We start from the raw sequence: 27,922 nt of genomic DNA, 5'->3' as shown, positions 1-27,922 counted from the left end.
AACATGCAAGAGGAATGCAGCTTGGGTGAGAATGACCATGAAACAACAGGGTTCACAAGTCACAGGAAAGGAAAGAAGGAGAACAGCAAAATAAATACAATAGACTTCCAGAAACCATATTTCAAAAACCTCATAGAACTGTTAATCATGAGAAACAAGTCTCAGAGAAAACAAAACTCAGGAAAGATTGCGGCACCTTAAAGAAACAATGGTAAGGACATCAATTCAAACAATCCCAGCAGAGAAGGGAAAGCAATGGTTGTAAGGGAAAATTTGCTTAAATCATGACCACTTCATTGACCTCTAACACAAGAAATAGCATGTTAAGAAAATGTAAACCAAATTCACTTGCATGTGAATGTAAATGCACAGGCTGAAGATGTAGGGACCAAACAAGAAAAGTCAAGATGCAAAAAGAAATACAACCAACAGGTGGTACTTCAAGAAAACATAAAATATGTTGTCATTGACATGAAGGCTGTGGAAGAACTACCCAACAGGGAAGGCAAACTGGTAATTCACGATGTGAAGACAGTGAAAGTATTTGCCTTTTTAACTTGAGCCTCCAATCAAAAGACCACTCACACCCAAATGGTTAACACAGTTTGTGCCATGGATGGCAAGAAAGATCTGTCCAGAAAGAAAAAAGAATAACTGAAGAATATTTCCTGTGTTAAATATTATGTGCTTAGACTGCTTGTTAAAGCAATCTCACTCCTGTTAGCTGCTGTCTGGGACCCCACAGAGAGCCAACAAGGTGTCAGAAGACTGGAGAGGAGACACATAATGGCAGCAATGCAGTAACATACGTTATCTGATGGCTAATCACTAAAACAGGTTATCACAGCAAAGAAATTCCTATCTGGGGATGTTTTTAAGAAAGGGACGGACACCCACCTGTTACGCAAGAAGCAGGCACGGTCTGTCTTTCTTTGTGTAATGGGATAATCTAGATAATCTTAGGATAGCCCTCAACCTTATTTTCTGTGATTCAAACACCAAGAAAGCCATAGGTAGAGGGTTTTTTTTGAGGCTGACTGCAATGAAACTGAAGAGCAAAGGTTGGTTGCGAATAGTGGATACAGCATTATTCAGTCAGTTTTGAGAAGGCTTCTCAGATGGGTTATCTTCTGCACATCCACAAAGAAGGTAAGCTGCTATGAGAGCAAGAACTTCACATTAAGGGAGTGGATTTAGTCTCAGGAGTCAGATCAGGTGAGCTGCTTTTATAATTTACCACCACCAAGTGACCAGTTAACACATCCACCCTCACCCCAAGTGTTAACGTTTTAGGCAGGGCTTTGAAACATTGGAGGTGATCAGCTAGGAGGAACTTTCAAAGAATGCATTCAGTACACCTCCTTCATTTTATTAATACTGCTGGCCTGTACAAACTGACTTACTGGGCCAGACTCAGCATATGCTTCTGCTGGCAGACCACCAGGCCCCAGAAGCAGAAAGCATGCCAGGCAACAAAGTTGAAACGATAGGAAACCACTTTCTTTCTGCTCTGGAGCCCACAGAGACCAGTGCCAGCTCAGAGCTGGGCAACCACTGAAATAGAAAAGGGTGGTGCCAAGATCTCATCTCCTTTCCTGGCACAACTTCCACCAAGCATAACTTTACTTTCCTAGTAGTAGTTGGGAAAGAAAACAAATATCAGCATTACCTTATGCCTCCTCCACTTGATCTTCTATTTGGGCTGTACTAGCAGCTCAATCTTAAGAGAAATGGCTCACAGATCTTATACTGGAAGATATTTTAAAACACCACCTTTGCAGTTCAAGTCTGCTTTGCTTCCATGAAGAGCACACACATGCATGTACACACTCACTGAAAACATTACATGAGCCATACAAATCCAACAGGACTCTTCAATCAAGGGAGAAGACAGATCTCTAACCCTGCCAAGTCTACAGCAAAGCTCCACAAAGAAGAGAAGAAAAATCTTTCTCTTCTGGTTGCCCTCTTGCTCTCTTCCTGAGCAGTCTTCTCCATTCTTAGTCCCAGCCCACAAGCTTCTCATGGAGGAGGAAAGAGAGAAATTAATTCTTCACAGCTGGTTCTGTCCTGCAGTGCCTTGCTTTAAGGACAGGCAGCTGTAGCCTTTCTGGCCAGAAAGGGAGGGTTAACTCCTACCCTGCCAGTTTTCAGATGGACAACATCCAAAAGGATCTTCTTGCCTTTCACCTTCCCAAGTGAACACATTCTGGCCTGGGTAAATTTTGTATATCCCATATCCATACACATACTGACAAATGACATTCCCATACCTCTGCCATCTCTAAGGCAAATGGTTAAACCTTGCTCTTTCCTAGCTGCTATGATCCTCTGGGGATATTTTATGCAAATGATTTAATGGACATACTTGCAAAGGATTTGCACACAGGCATAAACTCCAGCATAAGCACACAGCCAGAGCACAAAAGCAAAAATCCTGTCCCAGAGGGCTGGGAATGAGGAGGCATGGCATGCCGGCACACCCCCCCCCCCGCCTGGGACTATCGGTGAGCACATCCCTTCCCTACCAGAGGGACTGATATTCTTCGGTCACATCCCTTGTGCAGGATGAGTAACTGCTGACTGCAAGCTCAAACCCTGGCTAAAGTTAAACATGAATTTTCTCAGCCCTATTTCCACCACTCTTTCATGCACAGCCCTGATTCCCACTTACTACCATAAGCAGGGATTGCTGGAGAAAGAAGGAGCAGCAGCTGGAGGATGGGAGAGAGCAGCAATAGGAGGATATTTATGGAGTTTTAATCTAGATCTTGACAACCTTTATTTTGGTGGAGAATGAGAGAATAGCACCTCACAGCTCGTGGTTGGCATAGGGAATTTAATATCAATCTCTCCTGAGCAGCAGGCAGGTACCCACCTGCACGGGTCTGCATGGATGGCCCTGTGACTCAATGCGAATAAGCATGGACCCTTCTCTGAGGAAGGTGAGGGGAGGATGAACCCAGAGAATGGCAGGAAGAGTCCTGGGCTCACCCAATGGAGAAAGGACAGCTGCCGGTGTGGGGAGCAGCCAGCTGCAGGACAGGCAGGAAAGGCGGCGGGTTGTATGACAGCAGGCTGGGCTGCAGGTGTGGGTGAAAGAGGAGACACGTTACACTTGGCAGCCAAGACCTCAAGCAGACCTTGGAGAGCACAGCTGATTGGGAATGAGTTATGGAGCCCGCCGCCTTCTGCGTGCTTGCTCAGCGCGGGGAAGCCCGGTCCTGCGAGCTGTCCTGCAGCAGGGGTCCAGAGCCTGGGAAACGCTGGAGAGCAGGGGGAAAAATCCTGCCACTGCTCTCCTGGACACACAGGATGGCCTGTTGGAAGTTACCAAGGCAACATGCCAAGGGCTGTGCAGGACCTTTTGCTTTTCATCCTACCTAAGTTCATCTCCCTTAAAGGGTGGGTGGTAGGCAGCCCTAAATGGGAGGTCAGGGACCATGCTTGGGGGTGGTCCTGCAGAGGCAGTCTGATCGAGGCTGTCCAAGCTGAGAGGGATGGCTCCTTTTAGCCTCGCTCAGCATTCAGCTTCAGATCTAGCCAGCAGGCTTTTATAAAAAGCTCAGAGTTCATAAGTTAAGAAACACTTTTCCTGCGTTTCCTGAAAACCATCTCTATCTGTGCATAACTCAAATGAAACAACTTTCCATACCTAGAGGAGAATAGAATGAAAGTCCATGACACTTAAGAAATAATAACCACAGTGAGAGAACTAAGGAGTTCAGGCTGAAAATGGGGCTGCAGCACCAAGAGGAATAAAATGAGTACTTTCCTGAGCAGAGAAAATGCCTGGTTCACCTCCCCTCTCTGCTCCTGTGAAGTCAGGTTACAGAAAGAAAAGGTGTCTTAAAATGGCACCAGAGTTTTTGAATACTGTAGAATATTTACCAAGGTGAAACCAAAGCAGAAAACCAAGATGGAGTGTGCTCAAGGTAACAAAGAAATTCTGTGATACAGCAGGTAACCGAGCTCGGCTTTGTAGAGACTGAGCATATGCTGTAACTACTGGATCATCTTTCTTTGGTATTACATTTGCTTAGCTTGGTGATAAAAATATATACTCCACAGGGATATTGACCGCATAATGCTGAAGGTAGATTATGAGGTTTTGTTTGTTTACGATGCTACATGCAAACAAAATACCTGTCTTGCAGAATATTTTGGCTGCTATCCACTGCAAAATAATCAGACAGAAAGCTTGTCTAAGAAGCTCCTTCTCTTCACCACCAGAAAAAGTAATTTAAAACTAAAGAGCATTTGCCTGCCCATTTGGAAGCCAGCAAGCCATGCAGCTGGGCAAGAAGATGGGCCCAGCAGAGTTTCTGATTAGCAAAACATAGCAACTTTCAAATAGCACCTCAAACCAAGGTAACAGCCTTCCCTCAGCTCCCCCTCTTTTCCCTTTGCCACCTTCTAAAGGTGGTTATACCAGAGGTTATCTTAACAAAAAAAAAATAAATGCTTGAATGAAGTTATGTTAGGAAGCACAAAGACAGGACACATAAAATAATTAAAGGCAATATTCACTGCTCCACTTCAGAGAGCTCCTGTCTGAGCTCAGGAGGGATGAGAGGAAAATAGGAGATGCTTCCCAGAGAGCAAGTAAGGTGAATCAGAACAGCACAGGGGTAGGATCAGGACAGTGGGGAGTTAGGAAACTGGAGCAGAATGTGGCAAGTGGGAAGACGAGGGTGGAGAAGGAGAAGCAGGTCTGTAGGTGGGAAGAAGGAAAGCAAAGGGAGCGGGGCGGACAAGAGGATTTTGGAGAGCGGCTAGCCAGCTGGCACACATATAGCAGCTGCTGCTGTGTCAGCCTAGGAGAGTAGCTGCAGCTGCACGCTGGCCATGAATAGCGAAGGAGCAGCGTGCCGGCTGGCTGCTGGAGAGACGGGAGGCAGCCGGGGCGCTGAAAAGGCAGGGGGAGGCTCTGTGAAAGGTTTTCTGCACAGGGGAACATGACAGCCCTTTGATTTCTGAGCTGTTTGTTCTCCAATTGTCCACTTTGGTGGGTAATCAGCACTAAACAGTTAAATGGGGAGGGGGCAGGGAAAGAAACATGAGGCAAACTTAGGTCCTAAATGCGGATCTGGGATTTGATAGCCTATCCATAGCATGTCTGTATGTATAGCTTTCATAGTTGTCATCAGGGATCAAAATCACACGGTGCTTAAACTAAAGGAGAAATCTCTGCTCTGTTACTCTCATACTTGCTTGAGCCACCACTGGAGGAGGACATGATCCCACTACTTGGCCATCTGCTCTCTGTGCTGCACATGTCACCAAGAGCACTCTATAAGCAATCCTGGGTGAACTACATGGTTGTGGGTTCACGCACCCTTTGTGCTTCTATATGAGCGTGGGTACATGCACCCCATATACTCCTCCACAGCCATGTGTTCGTGCACCATGTGTTCCTCCACAGCTGTGGGTGCATGCACCCCACACTCCTCTGTGGTGCTGTGGGTGCTCCCACTCCCTGTGTTCCTCCACAGCTACGGGTGCACCCACCCCACACACTCTTCCACAGCTGTGGGGGCATGCACCATGCATGCTCTTCCACTGCAACGAATGATCCCATGCCATTCTCTTCCACAGCTACGTTTGCACGTACCGTGCTCCTACATGGCTGCCGGCACTCCCAACCATCACAATCCTCTATGACTGGGAGTGCATCCTACTCCTTCACAGCTGTGGGTGATCCCACCCTGTGCACTGCTCCACAGCTGTGGGTGATCCCACCCTGTGCACTGCTACACAGCTGTAGGTACATGAACGATGCTGGGGCACTCCTACCCCAAGCGCTTTTTGGCTGATGTGTTTGAACCACATGTGCTCTTCTAAGCTTGTGAGTGCATACACCCTGCACAGCTCCATCAGTGGGTGCACATACCGCGTGCTCCACCTCAGCCAGGGCGCTACTCCGCAGCCACGGGTGCGCATACCCCAGGGGTGCTACTCTAACACTGCGGGTGCGCGCATTCTGCGAGCTCCTCCGCGGCGGTGGCGCTTTCACACCACGCCGCACACCACCTACATGGGGGTGCGCGCACCCCACTTGTGCTCGTCCACGCCCAGCGGGCGTTCCCCCATTCCCTCCTCCCGCCTAGGGCTGACAGTCTCCCCACTACCAGCGGAGCGGGGCAGGATAGGGGGGTGCCGTTTCCATGCGCCGCCCTTTAAGAGCCGCGGCGGGAGCGGCGCTGGCCCCACCCGCCGGTCGCGGGGCCGGGCCGTCCCCCTCATTAATATGAAGGCCGCGGCAGCAGCGGCGAATGGGTAATGAAGCTGTCACTCTGGCACCTACTTGTTGGGTGTCTGCGGAGCTGAAGCGCACAGAGAGCGAGAGGAGCCCGCGGGAGGGGAGCGGCGGCGGAGCGCTCCGGGCGGCCCCGCCGGCAGCCCATGCCCTGCGCCCCCCGGCGCGCTGCGGGCGGCTTCCCCGCCGCCCATGCCGCGAGCGGCTGCCGGTCCGTGGCCGGTGAGCTCGGCGGGCTCCTCTGAGGCGGCTGCGCGGAGCAGCAGGCATGCGGGGCGCCGGCCAGCGGAACCGGGCCCCCTGCGCCGCTGCGCTCGGCCTGGCGCTGCTTCTCGGCTCCTGTGTGCAGGTAGGGGGGTGCGGGGGGCTCCGCTCCTGTCCGCAGCCGACGCGGTTATCTCCGCTCCCTTTCCACCTTGCGCATGTTCTATGCATGCGTGATATTTTTGTTTTATAAAGATGTGCTGCCGCAGCGGGGTTAAACCTCCAGCCGGCGAAAGTTGCGGGGGCCGCAGCCTCGCCGCAGCCCCGCGCTCCCGGCGCTGCCCGCCCCGGCCGCGGTAGTAACGAGGCTCTTTTCCCTTTGATTTTTATTTTTAGGTGTCCCGGTGCACGGGCTATTTCGAGCTGCAGCTTAACTCGGTGCGGAATGTAAACGGCGAGTTGTTCAATGGGGAATGCTGCGATGGCATGAGAAGCCCCCAGAACCTGGACTGCGCCCGGGACGAGTGCGACACTTACGTGAAAGTCTGTCTCAAGGAGTATCAGGCCAAGATCACACCGGTCGGACCCTGCAACTACGGATTCGGATCTACCCCCGTTCTCGGTGGAAATATTTTCTATTTGAACAACAACAAGTACTCCTATCAAGGCAGAACCCCCGAGACGGGCAGGATTGTTATTCCCTTTCAGTTTGCGTGGCCGGTAGGTTGTTGATGATCGCGCTCTTGTTACCGACCCTATTTAGTGTCCCGTATAACCGCCCCCCTACCTGGTGTGGGTTCCTAGGCGCTGCCCGCTCTCCCGTTAGAAGACTGGGTGAGCCGCCGGTGCGCTGCCTTGAGCGGGGCCGGCCGCTTCCCGGGGCTGCAGGGCACGGCCGGCGGTATGGAGGATGCGCAGGGTCCGCGGCGGCGGGGGTTTGCTGGAGACGGCCCGGGGGCGCTGGGGAGCGGCTGCGTGCTGGCCGCATGCCGGGCTCCCTCGCGGGCAGCAGGTGCGGCTCGCGGCGGCTTGTGCGCCAGAAATCGCGGAAAATGAACGTTTTCCGAGGAGAGCACCGCTGGGAACCGTCCCGGGAGCAGAGGCGCGGCCGCGGCGCTCGGCGCGGTCCCCGGTAGGGGGCGCTGGCGGGCGGCGCAGGTGGGGGCGCGGGGCGCGTGCCGCGGCTCGCGAAGGGCGCGCGCTGCCGCTCCTCCTGGGGCGCGGGCGGGGCTGGGCCGTTGGCGCTGGGGGCGGAGAGGGCGGGGGCCCGGCGCGTGCCCCGCGCAGCGACCCCCCCCCCGCCTTCCTCCCTTCCTGCGCCGCGCTGCCCCCTCCGGGCGGCCGGGCCCCGCTCCGCGCCTCTCGCGCTCCGTGGCGGCGGGCGCTGCGGCTGTGCTGCTGTCCCATCTCCCTGCAGCTCCCGGCCCCCGGGGTACAGGGGGTGTCTGCTGCTTAGCCCCATCTCCCGTGCGCCGTATGCTCGAGGGCGCACACCCGCAGGGGCTGTGGGCCAAGGCTTGTCCCGGCCCTGGGAGGACGGAGCGCTTCCTCCTGCCTTTCGGGGACGCGGGGTGCGGAGAGGGGCAGTGCCGGGCCGGCTGGGCAGGAGGAAGGGCCGGACTTTCTGCCTGGCTGCAGGCAGGTAGGGCCCTGCAGCGAGGTTCACAGCTGCTGCGCGCCGCCCTTCCAAGTGGGCCACGGGGAGGAAGCTGGCAAGTTGGGAGGTGCCGAGGAATGGGGATGGTGCAGCTCCGGCGGGAGATGAGTATCGGAAGCCCCGGTACCTCCGGGTCGCATTTGGTACCTGGTGACCAATGTGAAATAGCCCTTGCCTTCCTCTCGAGACATGTAACGTTTGGGATCTTTGTTACTTAGAAAATTGCTGCTGCTCCCTTGTATTTTGTGCTAAAGGAAACCAGTCCACATACATTGCTTAACCTTCTGTGCTGCCAGGGACCCTCCAACCTGATGCTCATGCTCCTCAAGTTAAGAACTGATTGCTATTAGCAATAAAGGGTTTTGCTGGAGTTAGACAGTTAAATAATACAACCAATAAATTTCTCTGCACAGCGTGCTTGTGTTCTGGTTGCCAAGTTGGGGTGTTCTGGTTGCCTTTGTTTTGTCTTGTGGTCTCTTGAACTTAGGTTTCTGTTAATGGGTATAGTCAATACCGTAAAACTATGGTATTTAGAACTCCACTTGCAAGTTGCAAGATCAAAGGGAAAATTAAGATTCTTTCTCATCTTTATTGACCATTTAATGCAGGCTTGATGAAATCGTAAACTCTTCAGTAGGAGATTTTTGTACCATTAGCACCTCAAACTTTATATGTTATCTACATGAGGAAGTAAAGGTAACTTAACTCGCACTTTTATTTTGCCAGTTCTATTATTGCTACTTGAAACTGAAGGAGAGTTTGATAACCCGTACAATGCAGGTCCCGAAGCCCAACCTCTTTTGGCTTTTCTCTGTTGGAATAAGCACATTCTTACCTTGTAGCTGCCGGATATTGTTGTTCTGTGCTCATCCAGTCTGAAGAAAGGCCTGTTTGACCTACCTCTTGCAGGTGAATTGCCACAGTGTCTCTAGCATACAGTGCCTCATCTGCTGCTGTTTCTTGTATTGTTGCCTCCAGTGTTTTAAAGGACTTGGTATTTGGTCAGCCTTTCCACTGTTTGGTTTTAGATTTTTTTTGTGTGTGTAGCTATTACAGGTCAGCCTGTAAGTTATTTAAACAGTGCCACTGCAGTTCAGTGGGTGGCTGGCTGATTTTTGGAAGGTTTAATGAATACTCTCCCTGCCCACCCTTGATTCTAAAAATAAGCTGTGGAGTAGTTGTACTTTTAAAAACAGTCCCTGTACTGCAGTCTGCAGATGTGCCTATGGAAAGATTTTCTCCTTTATGTTGTGGTTACATGTTGAACTCTGCACCCTGGGGGATGTGGCATCTTTATCATGACTGTCGATAAGCCATACAGACTCTGCAAGGAGAGTAATGCTCAATTGTAATGCTAGTTTAACACAAGGGGTTTTTAAAGTAGATTGAGTTCCTGAGTTGAGTTTCAGTTCCCTGGGGTAATCTCAAAATTGTTCTCAAATAATATTCTCTCTACTCACGTTTGCAAAGAAACAACAACAATATGGGCATAATCTTTCCATATAATGCTTTTTTTTCTTCGCAGTGCAGCTGTAATGAAATTAATGTTCCTTTATTGAATATGCTGGGAAGGAACAAGACGAAATAGAATCAGAAATTATGTTCTTCACTTGTGAAACACATTTGCCTTGGTACCAGCAGTGAGCAAAGGACTTATTTCAGTAGTTCTATATTGGATTTTTAAGACTGAGGAATCCAACCCTAATGGAAGCCAGCATTGGTGTATGCAGACTTCTTATTAAACAGCATTTGAATGATAACTCCCTCATGTGTGGAGGCAAATGTATAAATTGCTTGAGGGAGGCTTTCTTTATCTGTTTGATATTGCAGTGTCCTGAGCTAGCAGTAGCTGTAAGGAAAGTAGTATCTTGAAAGGTGGAGTCTTTGCCTTGGTTTTGTTATACTGATTTCTTTTTGATTTTTATTTCATATGGTAAAAAATTTCTCTAAAATTTGGAGAAGTTGCTTCTGTAAAGCTATAGTACCAGAGCTTAGTGACTTCTGCTTCTTGATACAGTGTCAGTTATCCAGTTTATTCCTATTTCCTGTCTCTCTCTTTTTAATATCATTAATCTGATCTCTGATTTGCAAGAGAAGATTGGGATATTGCCAAAAAGTTCTTAAAATTGTTACCTTGGGATAGATCATCCACAGAAATCTGGCAGTGGGAGAGGCTGAGGAACAGCTAGAACAACACAGCTGTCTTCTTCACCCACCTACCTCATATTTTTTTGCCTCCTGCTGTAAAACTTGAAGCTTAATGCTTGTTTGAGACTGTTAACAAATAAATGATGCAATTAAAATATATGTGGAACTCTAAAACAAAGGAAGACAAAAGAATTCAAGTAGCTCTGAAGGATTCTGATCACTCACACAGTTCAGGGTTGTTAGTCTTCAGCATTTCTTTTTCTAATGGAGCTGTTTGCTCAGGGACTGAAGCTTCAGAAGTACCTTGCACAGCAATATTAATTACAGTTAGGTTATTGGCAAAGGTTTAGGTGTGGATTTAATTGAAGGTTGCTTCTGAAGATGATGTTTTAAAGTTATAGACATCTTGTGGGATGGGTTATGAGGAACCATTTTTCATACTCCTTTGCTAGATGCCATGAAATGGAGTTGTGTGTGTGCGTGTGGTTTTTCCCTCCACCCTGTTCCTTCCCTCGGGGAATTCACAGCTTTTCCAGCACCATAAATATTGGTATGGCATCTATTACTTCAGCTAATTAGTCATATAAAGGAATTGTTCTGACAAGTTGTGGATGTTGAAATCGTGTGTTATGGTATGCATCACTGTATCCCTTCAGCCCCTCTTTTTCTGATACTCCAGTGTGACAGGGCAGTGTCCATGTGGGCCTCAGTGTGCACTGAGCTCTACAGGTTAAGTTCCAAATTCAGGGCCTTGGCCATTAAGTAGCAGAAAGAAGCAGTTTCACTTCTTTTTCCTTGGTACTTAGCTAGGACTTCTCTGAAGAAGGGGTAGTAGAGGTTCAGGCAGCCCTTGCAACTTGCTTGGGTAAAGGGTGCTTTCCCCACTAGAATATGGCCACTAATTTATTATTTTTGTCATCACTGATCTTACGTTTTTCCTACTCCAGATGTGATTGTAGCACCTTTCTCTAAGCTTCTGAAGTACCGCTAACTTTTGGGTAGATAAAAATGTGAAAGTATATAAATGTAATACCCAGGTTCTGTGTGAGTTTCATCTACATGCAGTCTACATGTCCCATCCAGATGCCTGGAAGGGTTCAGTCTTGATCTAAAACATACACAGGAGTTTGAGACATCAAATATTTGTAAAGCTGTTGAGAGGATAACTTGACTGCAGCAGTAAATGTTGAATTTCTTAGAAAGCAGCCCCTCCTCTGCTAAAACCTGAGCAGGAATACTTGACCTTGTAGCTTTTATTAATGAATACAGTGTTTTGCTTGTCACTTTCAGATGTCTGCTTCAGTATAAGATTCTGTATCAAGCTCAGTTCTGCTAATTTGAAAAGCAAAGGTGGTCAGGCCCTGGAAGGCATCTAGTCTTGGAGTGCGTCATCTGGGATCTGTGGTGCTGGTAGGGAACTAGATAGCCAGGAAATGCTCTTCTCTATTTTTGTCTGGCTGGTTAGATACACAGTTGATCTACGTTCTCTTAACAGCCATCCACTACTCTGATCAGCATCTTGAGGGTTTGTCATGAAAATATCCTGAAATAGGTTACTGTGTGCTCCCTGACAGAGTAAACATGAATCCTGTCATCTTGAATGACAGCCGGTCATAGCAGATACACTTAAATTAGGCAGGTTAAAGTTTGGCCATTTAGCACTGAAAAAGGCACTTGTATACAGCTGTACCTAAGGAGCAGTAGGTATATTATGAAGAAGATCAGGATTTCACAAGTGAAGCATTCTCAAGTTAAACACAGCAAGCTTTACCTCTAAATAGTTATTTGCCTCATTGAAACTTCCTGTTAAAGAATAAAGTGTGTGCAAGTGCACAGTCCCAAGCAGGACCTGAGGGCAGGGAATAAGAAATGAGAGCAAGACCTTCAACCAGAATTCACCTGGTACAGTGATAGGTTAGTGTGCATGCATCATACCTGTTAGAAGAGGAGGTCAGGATGGGGAAAAATGTAGTTCATCAATATATGGCTAGCAGCTGCAAAAAAGTTTAGTGTCTGACTTGTCAGCAGCCTAACTTTTTTTCCCCCAGGTGGAAGCCTCTGCTGATAGCACAAAGCTTTCTTTTTAATACTTCAACAGTTTTTTGTTGTTTGTTCTTCCCTGAACTTGCTGCTTGCTGGCTGCCTGATGGGCTTGTCCATGGACTTGGGCTCTGTGGACCTGCCATGCCAAAGCACCTGTGGTTCTTGAGCTTGTAAAACATTCCCCTACCTGTTGCTTTCAGGGACAGATACATTGTGGATTAGAAAACATGGGTTCATGCTTCTTCAGTCTTGGGGCTGTAGATAAGACAATTACATGCTTTTACCTGCTCAGTACTGTGACCAAAAAAGTTTTTAAGGCAAACATAAATGAAAGGTTGAGGTTGGGGGACTGGTTTATTTTAAAAGTGGTATCTCTTTAGTTTCAGGTGACACAGATGCAAAGAGTGGCTTTCAGGTTTTGTTGTGTTGCCTTAAAGTAAGGTAATTGGGTGATGTTTTAGGGGCTGACTTCAGTGATGCTGGGTAGTGACAACTCTAGTTGATTTCAATAGCAGCTGCAGGTGTCACCTCTAAAAAAGAATCAAGGCCTTAATGGTGAGCACTTCAGAACCACACTTTGAAAAAGGGATTTATTATTGGCATGCTGTGTGTGCCAGCAACTCTTTGCAGCTTGCCCAAAATAGGAAGCCTAAAGGCTTATGTTTCATGTAACTATAGAAAATCTATCTTCTAATTTTAATCAGAAATGTTCTTTGCACTCCTAATCTTTTGTATGTGGATGTCACTAAATCTAGAATTTCTAATGTCTTTGAAATTAATGCACCTCAGAGGGCAGTATTTTGCTAACTATTTAAGCTTTTATACCTTAAAGTTCTGGGGTTTTTTTGAATGTCATGGAGATGGTCAGATAGTAAAGAACACTTCTATTTATACTCCTTGAAAGTTTCCTTAAATAAACACTTGCTTATTTATTGGAAACACTGAGGCTGAACTCAGAACTCACAGACAAGCTACCTTACCTCCCAGACACTGGGAGTGGTATGCTGATACACCTCTTGTCAACTTTCTAATATTTATTCCAGAAAGTACTCCAGCCAGCCTATCTGTGAAATGCTACACTCTTAGCCATGCAGCTGGTGTGGGCATTAAATCTTTGACTGAAAATGGAATAGGTATTAGTCAGGATTACTCTTATACTAGAGGATGTGAGCTGCAGAAGAGAGTGAGGTAGAAACAGAGCATGTTCAATTCACTGCAGTAGGATGGAGGCTTTGTAACGCTGTCTTTGGGTTGTTTGAAGATGTTTCAAACACCGTTTTATATTAAAAAAAAAGTTCTGTATATGAGAGGTCTGCTAAAGACATGACTACTTACAGCTTTAATCTTAAACAGTCACGTTTATCTTTAACATAGGTGGTTGGAGTAAAACCATAATAGGTTGTGTTTATATCAGGCTTGTGATGTTTGCCCTAATTGTGCTCTCTTCCCACTGTATTGTAGGCTTTCTGAGTGATCCTCTGAAGTTCAAGGAAATCTGTTGCTGCAGATGTTGAGAAGCTTTGTGGTGTAAAAGGTGCCTTCTGTGTTTGATGCTAATGCTTGTATTCCTTGCATGAGTACAGTTCACTTTGAGTTACTACTAGAGTTTGCTGTTTGTCAGCACAAAAAACTGCAGAAAATTAAGCTTTTGTCAAACAATAAATGATGTGAAATAAGTTTTCTGGATGTAAAAAAAAAAAATCCAAAAATGCTGTAGTGTGTTTCTAACCTGCTTGTTAGTCAGTTGTTATAAAGTCTGTCTTGTGTAGGGAGGATTGTATTTGAGACAGATGTGCAAGGTAAATGATAATTTTTTTAACTTTTAAAATTACTTTTGTGTTGTCCATGTAGGCCCATGGCTGTCTGCCCCCTGTTTTGAGAAATGCCATCAAGTCATTACCTGTATGTGAAATGACTGGAATTCATCCTTTTTGTGCAGTCTATCTTCTCTTTTTTTTTCCTGTAGGTGTTACTTTGTGCAAATGTTGGCTCTGAAATATGTTCTGTGAACATCCTTTAGAAACTACTGTTAAGTCTGTAAAGCAGCTGTGATCACACTGTATACTTAGTCATCTGCAGAAGCTTTAAATTACTGTGTGCCTGAAAGCTTCTCTCCCTCCTGTTCTGAAAACAAGACCAGTGTTTTGTCAACTCTGTGTGGGTCCTGTTTGCCTTGCTTGCTCTAGTTCAGAGCTGCTCAGCCTACTGAAAAGACTAAAAAAAGGGGTAACTTTCTTGCTAGTGAGCCAATTTACCTCTCCAATTCTAGCTGCTAGGAAACCTCTGATCTGGACCAAGCTTGGGAGTTCACTTTGGAGAAAGAGAGGCTACTTAAAGGAATGAGGGATAAGGGTATACCTGCACTGTTTCTGACTCCTTAAAGCTTAGCCAGATGCTTACCCAAAGCATAGTCACCATCATTTTTTTTTGGCAGTAACTCCACCATTCTCTTCCTCTTCAGCTCTCTGATCTACTTTTGATGGGCCTTTTGCTAGAAACCTGTTCTGGCCTTCTGGCTGCTGGGTGTCTAAAACTAGTCAGTCTTTGGCCAGAGGTGGCTGCTGACAGTACTGTGCCATAACCAGCTGGTGAGTTTTGAGCTGCACGTTCAGCTGTTGTGTGAGCAAGAGGCAGGCATGTAGCCTGATCACTGCCCCCAGGGTTGGAGAGTGAGCCAGTAGAGATGTCTAAGACCATCTGTGCTAGGCCATGATGGGCACTTGCTGAACTTCTGCAACCCGTGGGGTGGTGGGAACCTCTCAGAGCTGTGGTCTTCCCCTGCTGTATATACCCAGGGAGACTGGGAGGGTGGGAGCTGCAGAGAGCTGTGTGATAGCTCTTGTGTAGCTGATGTTGAGTCAAGGAGAAGTGGCCATCCCTGATTTAACCAGAGACTTTTGGTCCCTTTGCTTTCTGTATTAGGAAAAATATAAAATTTAATCTTTAAGACTGCTGTCTTAAGTGGAGACTGTCCACTGGTAGTCCATTGATGTTATAAGTGAGCAGTGATGGTAGACTAGGGCTGAACCAATGAGTTTATTTTTCAATTGCTCAATGCCTTTGGCTTTTTTTTTTTTTTCTGGTCTGATGGCCAAAGCTCGGATACTTGATTTTGGAAAACCAATGTGAAGAACATCGTAAATGGATTTCAGCATCACCTAAGGTTTAAATACCATCTAGCTCCAAGGTAAATGCTTGCTATTTACCTGGATGTGTCTACTGCTGCTTTGATATTAAGCATTTTTCTTGTAATGATATTTGAAGATCTTGTTTAAGAGTTGAGCTACAGCTTATGCTCATTTATTAAACTTTATGCTCAAGGCTATTTATTTTGCAGTTGTAGTTAGCCTTTATTTTGTATAAAAAGCATGAAAATTAAAGGTTTATTTTATTAATTGCTGCTTCAGATAATAAAGTGTAAAAAGCATATTTGACATGGAGATCATCTGATAGCAAGTGCTAAGAGGAACTCTCAGCTGAAATACATAGTAAGCATGGATTTTTATCTGTGATTGAAATGACAGCCTAGATAACAGTATGCTATTGTAGATGGAAGGTGCAAGGCATTTCAAGGCTAAATGGCAATCTTAGTCTTACTTGATTAGAGCTTGCAGAGGTTGCTAAGATACAGCCTAATAGTCCTTGAGTAACCAATTATATGCCCCTTGGACAGCTGTGCAGGTGCTCATTCTCTGAAGTTGTTTTTTTTCCTTTTTTTTAAAATCTGAGATAAGACTGGAATATCAGTATATAAACTGCAGTCTGTTTACGTCTTGCTTCAGGCTTGAAAGTCCTGAATATATATTTCTCGTTCTCAGCAGGGTGTGTTCTCATGGCTTTTGTTCAGTATGTAATGATTTGCTTATTATTACACTTAAATTTTTCTTCCAATGGCTCTCTTTCCAGATAGCCCATTAGGTATCTAGTCTCTCCGCTGCTTCCTAGTTCTCTGAACGTACCAGGTTAAGTAACTTTAAGTGTCTAACATTTGAATTGGGTAAATGTTACCTTTCTGGACTTTCAGTGAGCAAGTGATGTTAATATTGATGCAGTATCCAACAGGTGGTAGAAAAATGCTAGTTAGGGAGTTTGTTCATACTTGGAAGGCTTGACCGAAATTTGCTTTAAGCAGTAAGTTGAGGAATAACATCAATAGCTTAATTATTGATCTACTCCAATCAAAACTGAAGTAGAAGGCTTTTTAGGGTGTGCAGTTCTTGGTACCACTCGCTGTTCTTCCTGTTGATTGAGGACAATTTTAATAGCACTGGTCTAATAACTTATGCTGCTGCTTAATAGATTTTAATGGTAGTTCTAGTCTCTTACACCATGTACAATTTTTTGAGTGCTTTTGATAGTTCCAAGTCTCTTATGTTACAATAACATGATTTTTGTTATCTCACATGGAGCTTTTACTATAACTGGCTGCATGTAATCAGCAAAGTCTAGAAGTCAGACCATGTTTACTTGGACTAAGAACAGATATAGCCATCTGCTGCCCTGCACTAGTGACTAGGTTTTGTACACAATAGTGAACTGATAGCACCTCCTGTGTTGGTTATAAACTGTTGTTTAAACCATATGTTTATAAATAGGCACAAAATTCTTTAGTGTTGTGTTTGGCTGTTGGAAAACTTTGTAGAACAAAGTATTGTTTCAGTGATTCATACACACAGACCAGTACTTTCTTCTATCAGAAAGTGAGAAAGGGAAGGAAGTAGAGAAACTGAAACACTTAGACTTGCATACATACTTATGATGCTGCCTGTCAAATATTTAGTGCCCCTTCAGTGCCTTGTGATGTTTGCTGTTAAGCTGTGTTAGCTTTGGGATTGTATGGTTTACAGTTTGTAGTCACTTCATATCTTTTCTTGCTGTTTAAGAGTTAGAGGGAAAGTGGTTTCTCAAACCCAACCGATAGCAGTTCTTGAGAGGTTGATTTTCAGATTTCAGATCCCTTTTTGATAACTCTGCATGACCTGGACTTAAACTGCGGACTGTCAGAATGTAATTGTCACAGGGCTTGCGTAGAAGAACAAACTGTTGCGTATTAACAGCTCTTGTCAATCTGTTCATATCTACTCCCAGATCACCACAAATGTAAGGTAAATGAAATAAGCTTTAGCTGGCAGGAAAAGAGAGTCTTGACTTGTGGCAGCTTGCTATTAGTGATACTTTGTTTGTCCCTAAGCCTTTAGGATGAATTTTCAAGATCTGGTAGTCTGTGAAACTTCAGCTAGCCAAGGAATCTGGAGAAGACAGAGCAGTGAGAGTTGGTGGCAAATGAAATACTAAAGAAACTGAATAGTATTTGCTAGAACATTCTTGAGTTACGAGCCCAGTTTTGGACTAGCAAAATTAGTCTCCAGGTTATTTTAATGTTGGCTTATTTTATATGGCTTTATTCTTTTTTTCCATTAATGCTCTTCCTTATGAGGAAAGCTGTAGGATTGGCTCCCACCAGAGGAGTAACTAGGGGTCAAGGATGAAATTAACTTGAAGATTTGCTGAGATAATATCCCTTTCATAGGTTCCATATCCATGTTGATGGGAGGAGAAGGGAAAAAAATAGAGAAGCACTCTTATTCACTTGCTTAGACTAAATTTACAGGGCAAGCGCCTGCTTTCAGAGGGTGTTATGTGTACTCTGCTGTACTTGTTACAAACCTTTCCTTCTGAAGGCATGCCAGTCCGTGAGTTTTGTCTGATTTGTAGCAATACAAAGCTATGTCAGATCCCCTCCGGTTTGTTAATCTGAAAGACATGATTTGATATTAAAATTCTGAGGCCGTTATGGTGATTGATTTCAAGCCTTGGTTGGCATATATTCAAATGGATACCATGTAATTGTAGTCTACATAGGCTGTTGTATGCTGTGTTTATTTGCTGCTGTAAGTAGTTTGCTTTTAATAGTAGTTAAATACAACATAGTGGTTGGTGCTGCAGACATGGGATAGAGGATTACTGCAGCCATGAGGTATTTTCAGGAGATTGAGTCCTGTTGTTCAAATATGATACAAGTATTTGTTTTGAGAGCATACATATGAATTTAGAATTTTCACGACTAAACTCTGGAGCTACAGCATATATTTAAGTGCTCATATTTGTGTGCAGAATCCCTGTTTAATCCTTTAAATTCCTTTTGTGTGTTGGTCTACATTAAAGAACTACACTGTGTTTTACAGTGGTGACTTTTTTTTCTGCTCAACTTATTCCTGTAAATTCATGGAGAACAGTAAGACACACATACAGCTTTGGTTTTGTCTGCAGTGTCCTGGTCCAAATTGCTGAGGGAGGGTGTAAGGGAAGATGAGGAGGTGTCTGTGAAGATGAAATAAGGTGTTTTCTTTCTTTGTTTCTCTGCCAGTCTCTTTAGCATGTGCAGAAATTCAGAACTGGGCTGGTGTTCATTTGGGAGACCAAGTGAAGGACAGCCTTAGTGCATTATATCCTTTCTCTGGACTGACACTTGTTACTAGCTGTGAGGAAATCTGCAAACTGTTTGAAAAGTCTCTTTTGAAAATTTGAGATTGAGTGAAACTGTTGTGCAACTCATGTAGCAGTAAAACCTAGACATTTGTGTTCTTTTACAGTGAAAACACCTATGATGATACCTGTGCTCAGAGCTAATGCCCTTGGAGAAAAAGATTGCATCTTGTTTGGAGCTATATGGGTGTTTAATCAGTCAGCTGTTGCTATCACTGTGGGACAGCAAAGTCTTTGCCTCACCTGTCCTCTGTCAGGTGGGACTGATGCTGCTAGCTAGCTCTAGAGTTGATTCAGTTGGCTAGGACTGATGGGAGATTTGAAGAGGATTTAGAAAAACAGTGCCTTAATCTGTGTTCCCTTAGGAATAAAGGTTGAGTACAGGCCTCTCCTCTTCCCTGGGCAAGACTTCTAAGCTCATTAGCTTGAATTGGTTTTGAGGGCATTTGCTTTTTCAAAAAGAAAAGGGAAGATTGCAGTGCTATCACATCTAACATTATTTAAAAGGGTTAAGATTAAAACAGCACTCTGTTCCCAGAAACTTTGCATATGTAGAACTTGGGGATCTTTTTTTTTTTTTTTGGTATTTGCCTACCTTTTTAATATGCATATTTCCAATACAAAAGAGAGTGCATGCAGGTGTTCTGGGTTTAGAACAATAATTAAAGTATGTTATTACATAGTTAGTTAAATTCCCTCTTGACTTCAAGTTGAAATTATAATGATGCCTCGCTTGAAGTGCCCAGAGGACACTAATATCTGTGACACATGGAGTGTGTAGGGGAGGGGAAGAACAGTATTAATTACCAGTTCATCTTTGAATTCTAAATATTAGCATAAAACAAGTCTTGCACTAACTCTTAATGGGTCTTCATGGTTGTTACATATACTTCAAAAGAGACTAGCTACACTTTCATTAATGCAGCAAGAAAGTATATGTATAACGGGCTTAATTTATCTTGGATTTCTTCCAAGTCTTAGGAAAATAGTAGGATGTGGATGCTTGGTTAATATCAGGTTTGTCTGAAACAGTTCAAAGGTGGTAGCCAGGCTGAAAGCTTCTGCTTAAATCTAATAAAACTGTCTGGTGGTGTACACATATTGTTCTAAAAAGCTTTTTTCTCTTCTCTAATTTCATCAATACTTTCTTCTGTTCTTTGGATTAACTAAGTGGATTTCTGGAAACTCCAGCTGTGGAGCGGACTATCTTAATAGTTGTGAAATCATGAAAGTATCTTAAGAGGTAAATAGCTTGTTTGTTTTCTTCTGTGTAATGATCAGGCAAAATGACTATTGAAGCTTATCCTGTGACCCTCTCTCTAAACCAGTGGGGTTTTTTGTTTTTTGTTTGTTTTTTTTTTGTCCACTAAAATTGGATATTAGCAGAGGAACATCTGCTGGAATTGCTATTCTTTTGTGTATAGCTTCCAATTTCATCTCAATTTCTAATTTAAATTAAAAATCAACACCTTGTGTTCTTCCTGAATAGGATGGGAGGGTAGGCTGCTATTAAGATTCTATCAGGTTTGCAGGGTTGATACTGGTGCAGGTGTGATTAATTTTCCTTCCTACTGTTTCTGCTTTAGAACTGCCAAAAGAGAAACAAAACCTGGGGAGGTTGCTCTAGGCTCTCATGTTTGAGAGACAGGTACAACACAAACTGTGTGTGGCATTTACTCAGGTAAATGGGTAAGACATCTCTTCTTTGTATGCTATGGTTGTAGTATACCATACCAAATTCTATTGCTTTAGCAGCTGTTATATTTAAAATAGTTTAGTTTTGGTAATTGGCTGGCTTTTCTACTATGTAATTTCTTCTAAGGTATAGAAGGAAAGCTTGCTGATGCTATTTTATATCCTAGTTTGCTTTTGAGAACAGACACAATAACACCTATATTAAAGGATATTTAAAGATCAGTTAGCTTCTAATCAGGTTGCTTAAAAATTTCAAGTATATAGATGTGCTAGGTAAATTGACTAGCAGAGAGGAGCTGTAGCAGTAGGAAGGGTAACTAATGCTGCTTCTGAGCACTGGTATTTGCTGGTTGTATTAGTCTTTCATGTTCTGTGCTCATCACTCTGATCAGCTGTTTGAAACAAAGCTAAGTGATGAGCAGAGTGGTTTAAGTCTCTTTCCAGGTAGCTTTTACTTTGTTTACATATCACCCTTCTCAGTAGTGTTAGTTATTCTTCCACAGTGGTCATGATGAACAGAGCGTTTCAGTGCTCAGGCCGATGTGGAAGAGCTGGCAACTGGGAGAAGCTGTCCTTTTTGAGGCCCATCTTCCACATGCCTAAAGCTTTTGGGGGGGGACACTAGGCCTTTGTCCAACAGATACAAGAATCTCCTCCAAGAGGCAAGTAAAATCTGCTGTGCTCTTTGCAGATTAGAATGTGTGTGGAGGGATGGATTTCCTTTACGTAGAAGAAAAACAGCTTTACTGACTTACTGAGTGGTACTGAGTTTCTGCAAGTCTTTTCTAATGACTTTAGAGACCTGAAGGAGAAGGTCTTCTGTAGGTACTGAACAAAAGGCATTTTTTCTCCTACTGGACAGTGTGCAAAAGTTTAAATCAAAGAAGTTTACCTAAAATAGGTTTACTTCAGTAGCTATGACTCTAGAAGGCCTGTGGTGTCTTTATTCCTCCTTCCCAGTCCTTATTCATTTTGGTTCAAAATTTGATTTCCTGCAGTCACTGAGGATTCTGATCTCAACTCAAATCCTGAATCTGTGTTGTCTGAAGCCTCGGCTGAGCCTATAGCACTGGCAGGTACATAGCTATTGCAGCAGATGCCAAGGGGCCATGTGGGTATACCTTATTGAGAGTACTTTAGGTATCTGTGCAGTGTATTTAGGAGCATTTTTTAGAAATCTAGGCTGTTAATATGGCTTGCTCTGAAGAGACTGGATCTTCCTGTAGTTTGTCTGGTATCTTGAGTAAAGACAAGGATTCTTTACAACATTTGAAGGCAGGTTTGACAGATAGCAGTGTTGCATTTGAGGTAGTTCGGTCAAGTTGGGGATAATTCTGCAGTAAATCTGTGACTTTTGTCACTTTATATTCCTTTCCAGCTTCAAAGTTCTTGTTAGCTGGTATTTACAGATTGTCACAGATGCTTTTGACTTCACAGCTTTTTTGCCCCTCATACTAACCTGATCTTCACCCTTTCTATTCTATTCTTTCCCTAATTCCCACTGGAGAACATAAGTGGTTTTTTGAAAGCTGTTGGTTTGTTGTTTGATTTTAGGGTTTTTTCCTTTTTAGACAGGCTGGCTCCTGAGTGACTAAGAGGTCCAGCTTTTAATGCGGGAGCTACTTCTTGCTTGCTCTGCAGCTAGTGTCTGTCTGGAACTGTGATACTTGGCTCAGCAACATAGTGCAGAATCACTTTCTTAGTGGAGAAAGAGTAACTAGGGCTAGCACCAGCCTTTATCCATGCTAAATAGAAAGGTTTACAGTAGGTTTTGAGTACTGTAAAGAAGATAGCTGAAATTTGGAGATGAATTGCCTAGTTATTTCAGTTGCCTTTCTTTGTAAACCTCAGTTTTATTTCCCGCAAGATGAATACCGGTTTTTATCACAGATGTACTGACAGATTTTAGTGTTGAAAAAATGCTATAAAATCGGTAAGCTTAGTGTTTCACTTGGCACTTAGCAATCTTCAACTAGTTACTAAATGGAAAATGCTTGCTGTATTTGTGCATTCCTCTTGTCTTGGCTTGGATGACAGTATGTTCTGCTTTGTGTCACCTGACTTAATCACTCTTAAAAGACAGTCTGGATTACCTTTTCCTTAGGGGAGCTTTCAGAAGCCTATTGTCCTCTATCCATTTATTCCAAATACTAAGATCTCCCTGTTAATAGCTCTAGCTCAGCTTGTCTTTTTTTGAATAGCATTTGTTGCATCTACTGCAACAGGTACTTGGCTTGCTTTGCATCTATTGCATACATGGTTTGATTTTTTTTTTTCCAATTATTTTATGTGACATCAGTATTGCAGAAAGGAGAACCTTGATTGAAATCTGTGACAGAAGTCATAATTGAAAAATCCAAAGAGGAGTTCTGAGTCCATAATTATAAATCTAACTTAGAACTCTCTTTTGTTTCTCCTGGCTTCCCTTTTTCCTGTAAAGTTCCTTGGTCATAATTTTTATTACCCTGGGATAGATAATAATGTCTCAGGCAGGCATGCAAGATTCCACAGTGTAACTTGCTGGTTTGAGTTTTTTTACTACTCTTGTTCTAATGTCAGAAAAAGTGGAATAATTGCTTCAGAACAGCACCCATGCTGAAAGCAGACTTCAGGGAAAATAATGTTCATGGAAGGCTAAGGGCAAGAATATGGAAAATTTCTCTTCTCCCAAGCTTTGTTTCAACCTGGGAATTTCATGAACTAGTTTTGGTTTCTCCAGAGTATTTTTATCTCAGTCTGCCATTGGATCCAAAAAGCTACTAAAACCACTTCAGCCTTAGGTCACCTGTGTAACACTCTGCCAAGCTTTGTATGAACTGCCGTCTTCTCTTATTTCTGTTCTTCTGACCATGGCGCCTGTTGGCTTAGTTTGATGCCCTTCAGTTCGTGTCAGGAACAAGAAGACGTGATCTATTTCTAACCATCCCTATAGCCTTTTGTAGCATTGTGGGCCTCTATCACATACTTCTGCTGTCTGTCTTTCAGGCTGAGGACTTTTGACCAACTTTTTCATTCCTTCCAAGGAGGTGATTTGATTCTTTGTTCCTTCTTGTTGCTTTTCTTTTGACTTTGATTTCTAACATCTCCCCTCTTGGGCAATGTTACTCATACCCTCTCTTGGGAGAGGGAGGAGAGCCACACTGCTTCACTCCATCTTCAGCTACAGAATCATACAGTGGCATAACACTGAATGTAGTCTTCCTTGATTCTCTAGTCTCCTGTTCTAGCCAGGGTGTACTTTCCAGATCACTTCTGAATATTAAGTAGTCAAGGCATGGATGAGGGTGGGAAGCAGATCTCATACTGGGATCTGATCAAAGAACTTGTGTTGAGCTTTTGGCTTTCGTGGGTTGAAGGAGTATCTGTTTATGGAATTGACAGGTCACAAGATATATTTTTTTGAAGCTTTGCTCATCAGTACAAATTTGCACAGAAGAACAAAGTCACAGGTATTAACGCAGGGTTCTGTGGGGCTCTCTGAAAATCATTTTACATTCAGCAGAGTCAGAAGTTCAAATCACAAGATTTGAAATATTGTACTGCTCTTCTGACAGCTGGTACATAGAATTCTTTAAAAGATGCCAATTATTTCTCTCTTTCCATGGTAAGATGAAACTGTGTATGTTATTCGAAGAACTAGTTTAAAGGCTTCCTAGAATGCCACTTTGCTAGTCACTAGCATAAAATTGTAGTTCCTGATCATTCAGCTAAGATTATATTGTTTACTTGTTTAATAAGCATTATGCTTGCTCATTCAGTGGGGGGAAAAAAATCATCTGTGTCATTGTTGATATGTTGATTAGTTTTAGAAACCAATACTTTTGTTGAGACCTGTGGCACAGGAGGTCCCTAGAGATGGCAGAAATGGAAGACATTTGCAGTAATATAGAAGTGTTTCAACAAAACTGGTAAACGTGGTAGCTGATAGCATGGATTGGTATTAAACATAGTGGTTTTCTTCTTTCTTGCTGGAAAATCATAGCAAAGTCAGGTTATGACTGGAGCCTGTGTACCTGAGTAGCTAAGTTTTCATTGGTGGTTGTTGTTGTTGTTCTGAAAGTGTAAGGAAAATAAATGTTTAGGAAGTCAATCCTATGCTGTTTGCTCAAATTGAAGTGACCACAGTTGACAGTTTGGACTTCAGAGCTGGAACTTAATCTCCTTGAGTGCAGCAGAAATGAGTACATGCTGGGGTTGGGGATGGGGGAATGGAGTAGGGTGGAGATGAATAGCAGATAGCTATAAAAAGCAGAGGCAGGAATTGCTTCTATTTCATAGGACTAGCACTGCTGCTATGTGTGTAATGGTGAAAGGCCCTGCTTTAGAATGGGGATGGGCTCTTCAAGAACCTGTTGTGTCCTGTGACCTGAGAGTAGCTAGCAGAACAGCTTTTCTTCAGATGAACTCCAGGCATGACTACTGCCTGGTCATATTTCCTGCAGACCTTCTAAGAAAGAAGCTACTGACTTGCTTCTGGCACTGTGGAAACTTAGTGAGGTGTGTGCTTCCCATTTACTCAGGGATACTGCTGCTCTGCCTGCTGCAGCTGTCTGACAGAGGGTGCTGCAAAAGGTCAGGGCCAGTACTTAGGTACTGGGAACAAATACTCTGTTTCTAAGACTTGTCACAAGGTTGAATTGGCTGAGATTTGCTTTGGGTTTTTGTCTAGGGTGCTAGGATATGAGAAGCTTGTGGAATCTCTCTTCCCGTGGTTTAGCTTCTTCCGTAGATGGATCTCCAGAGAGTTTTCCCTTTGCTTTGTGTGTGGTCCGAGGTGGCTGTATTGATGTGCTCCCTTGAGGAGCTCTAGTCAGTCATGGCATTTTGGCCTTCTGTGATCTACCTGAAAATGGGTCATTGTTTCTACAGGCATTAGCTAAAGCTACTATGTGTCTTCAGATGATTTTTAGAATGCTACAGGTAAAATGCTTGCTGTCCTGTGGTATGTCAAGACCCCCTCATATTGGGAAACTCCTGTTGCAGTCTGCCATTGCACAAGGATCAGAGTATCTTCAAGCCTTCACTTGAAGATCTTTCTACAGATGCATAGTCTGTTAAGGTATAGGTATGTCATGATCTAGTAGCTTGATCACCTTGAAAAGAAGCATGCTATAGTCCTGTTTCACAAAGCAGTAGGCACTGCCAATTTGATGTTGACATACCCCTTTGAGCTCCTCCTTGAAGTTGTTTTATCTTTTAGATGCATGCAGCTGGTTGATGGTAGGACTCTTCTACCTAGTTGCTGGGTAATTTTCTTTAACTGAAGGTGAGTATCTACCTGGCTGTTAATTTTGACTTATTCACCTGTTGTTTTTATTTGTGCTCCTTTTGCAATGAAATGAGTCTTAATAGTCTAGACATCTAGGTTTCCCCCTGCCGCCCCATATGTGTGCACACATACACACCCCTCCAGTTTTGACTTAACTTACTTTGGGGGAGGAGGAGAATGAAGTGTTCAAATTCGTGTAGGTGGAGATACCAGCTTGTTGGCTGTTAACCTTGGCAAAAAGTAGCCCCCTCTCCTCCTGGTTTTGCAGGCTTCCTAAACATTATCAGGTGGAGCTGATTTATGAGGAGTCACCCTCACACAACAGTAGGGCTCCAAAGTTTGTAAACATTGTCTTGCTTTTGTGACAGGGCCAAGAGGAATATAACTGCAGTAATTACTCTCAAATAGAAAACTTCAACTTGCTCAACTGCTTTCTGCCGTCTGCTGCTGCTGTTTGCAGTACTCTGCCCTGGCCTTCCACAGCACTCCTAACAAAATGGGGCTGTTTAGCCATGTTTTCTAAAGGGAAGGCTTTTGTTTAGGACTTGCTATGCCGGTGGTGCTTACTTCTCAAATGAAAAATGAAGGTTTAGAGGATAGGCATCTTTATAATTTGGTGTGGTGAAATGGTCTCTTGAGTTCAGCAGACAAATTCTTGCATGTGAATGTGGCCCACAAGTTTCAAAAAACAGCCCTCTCTCCTCCACTTCCCCTCAATGGGGAACATTTATTCCTTCAGTAGAAGTCTCCATTATGGTTTTATAACATCTGCTTCTAAAAGACTGACCTGCAGGCTTGTTCCGTCTGTCTGCTATTAAAACATCTTTGTGTTGATGATGAGTCCTGGACCTTCTTAGAATCTATCTTCTTTTCTTCTGTACTCCCTTTGGACCTCTGAGTTAGTCATGAGGAAGTTGTAAGAACTTGCTGCAGTGCTCCTGGGGAAGGAAGTGGAATATGCTTGCCTTGAAGTCAGCTTTTTCCATGGGAAGCAGACTGCCTGGGGGGAGGGGGAGAAGTGCTGAAAAAAGGTAGGGGGGAAGCCCCCAGACCTGTGCTTGCTTCACAAGGAAACCAAGTATGAGAGTTGACTGTGCTGATCAAGACTTAATGGAGTTGGTTGCAAGGAATGTTGTTACTTATTCCAGAAGTCACAAAAAAAACTAGACTAGTAATAAGAATAGTGATACACTGCTGGTTTTGGACCTGATTTTACAGAAGGAATGTTCAAAACCACATGTTGCCTATCCTTGATTGAGGTTTGAAAGGAAATTATATTGTCTTTTGATGAAACCCTGTGTTTACTCTGTGACTGTGGAACAGGAAGAGAAGGTGAGCTCTGGATTTGTTTAGGAGCCACACTTTTTATTTCATAGCTGATTCCTGATTTCTTTTGAGGTTTTTCTTTGTAGGAACTCTCATCAGTCCTTTTATTCAGACGAAACTGATAATTCTTTGTCTGTTAGAATAAAAGTATTTTAATACACAATAGCATGTTATCAATGCAGAAAATTCAAGCTTCACTTTTTTGCATTTTTCAGACTTGGAGAATTTAAATTCTATGCTGGACTGAAAGGGCTGTCTGCAGATTGATCATCTTTTCTGGGATAAAAAATCTGACATGGCCGGTTGGCAAAAAATAAAATCCCACCTTTTAAATGCTGCTTTGCAAATACCAAGGTAATAGTTCACGAAAAGACAGTGCCAAACCACTATTGCAGGTCTTGTTTCCCCCCTCCCCAGAAAGGAGGTCGCTGGGGAGTGTTTTGTTTAGTGTAAACAGTGGAATAATGCTTTGAAGTTGCTTTTGTCAACACCAATCCTGGGGGGGGGACACACACAAAAAAAAAACCAGAACAACAGAAGCAGCATAACCAGGATAAACATGCTTAATTTGTATCTTTCCAAACTCCTTGGCATATCTATTTATTTAACTCCTGCCAAATGGTTCTTTCATAAAGCTGTACTCCTTTGGAGAAGTGTGCTGATGCTCTTCTGACTGGTAGCCTTAACGTCCTCTGGGTTTTTTTTTTATTTGATAAGCACAAATGTTGTCATGTTTAATTCTTTCTGGAAGACAAATCTACTGACTTTGGTGGCTAGGATCAAATGTATTTTCAGTGCTGTATGCTCACCCTTACCTTATCCACTCCCACTCCAG

At 43.8% G+C, this 27,922-nt stretch overlaps 1 protein-coding gene across 2 annotated transcripts in view; it reads left to right on the top strand.

The window, feature by feature from the left end:
* Window positions 1–6,291: 6,291 nt before the first annotated feature.
* Window positions 6,292–27,922, top strand: part of JAG2 (jagged canonical Notch ligand 2) — a 67,948-nt gene continuing 46,317 nt past the window's right edge. For both annotated transcript variants that reach the window (XM_062630690.1, XM_062630689.1), the window contains exons 1-2: window positions 6,292–6,608; window positions 6,860–7,183. In XM_062630690.1, coding sequence (XP_062486674.1) covers window positions 6,528–6,608; window positions 6,860–7,183 — 405 coding nt within the window. In that variant the 5' untranslated portion in view covers window positions 6,292–6,527. The remainder of the gene's footprint in view (window positions 6,609–6,859; window positions 7,184–27,922) is intronic.

This window comes from Pezoporus occidentalis, unplaced genomic scaffold, assembly GCF_034315485.1.
Source record: "Pezoporus occidentalis ecotype Australia unplaced genomic scaffold, CSIRO_AGI_Poc_V1 ctg36, whole genome shotgun sequence".
NCBI lineage: Eukaryota > Metazoa > Chordata > Aves > Psittaciformes > Psittacidae > Pezoporus > Pezoporus occidentalis.
This window is presented reverse-complemented; position numbering and strand designations above follow the sequence as displayed.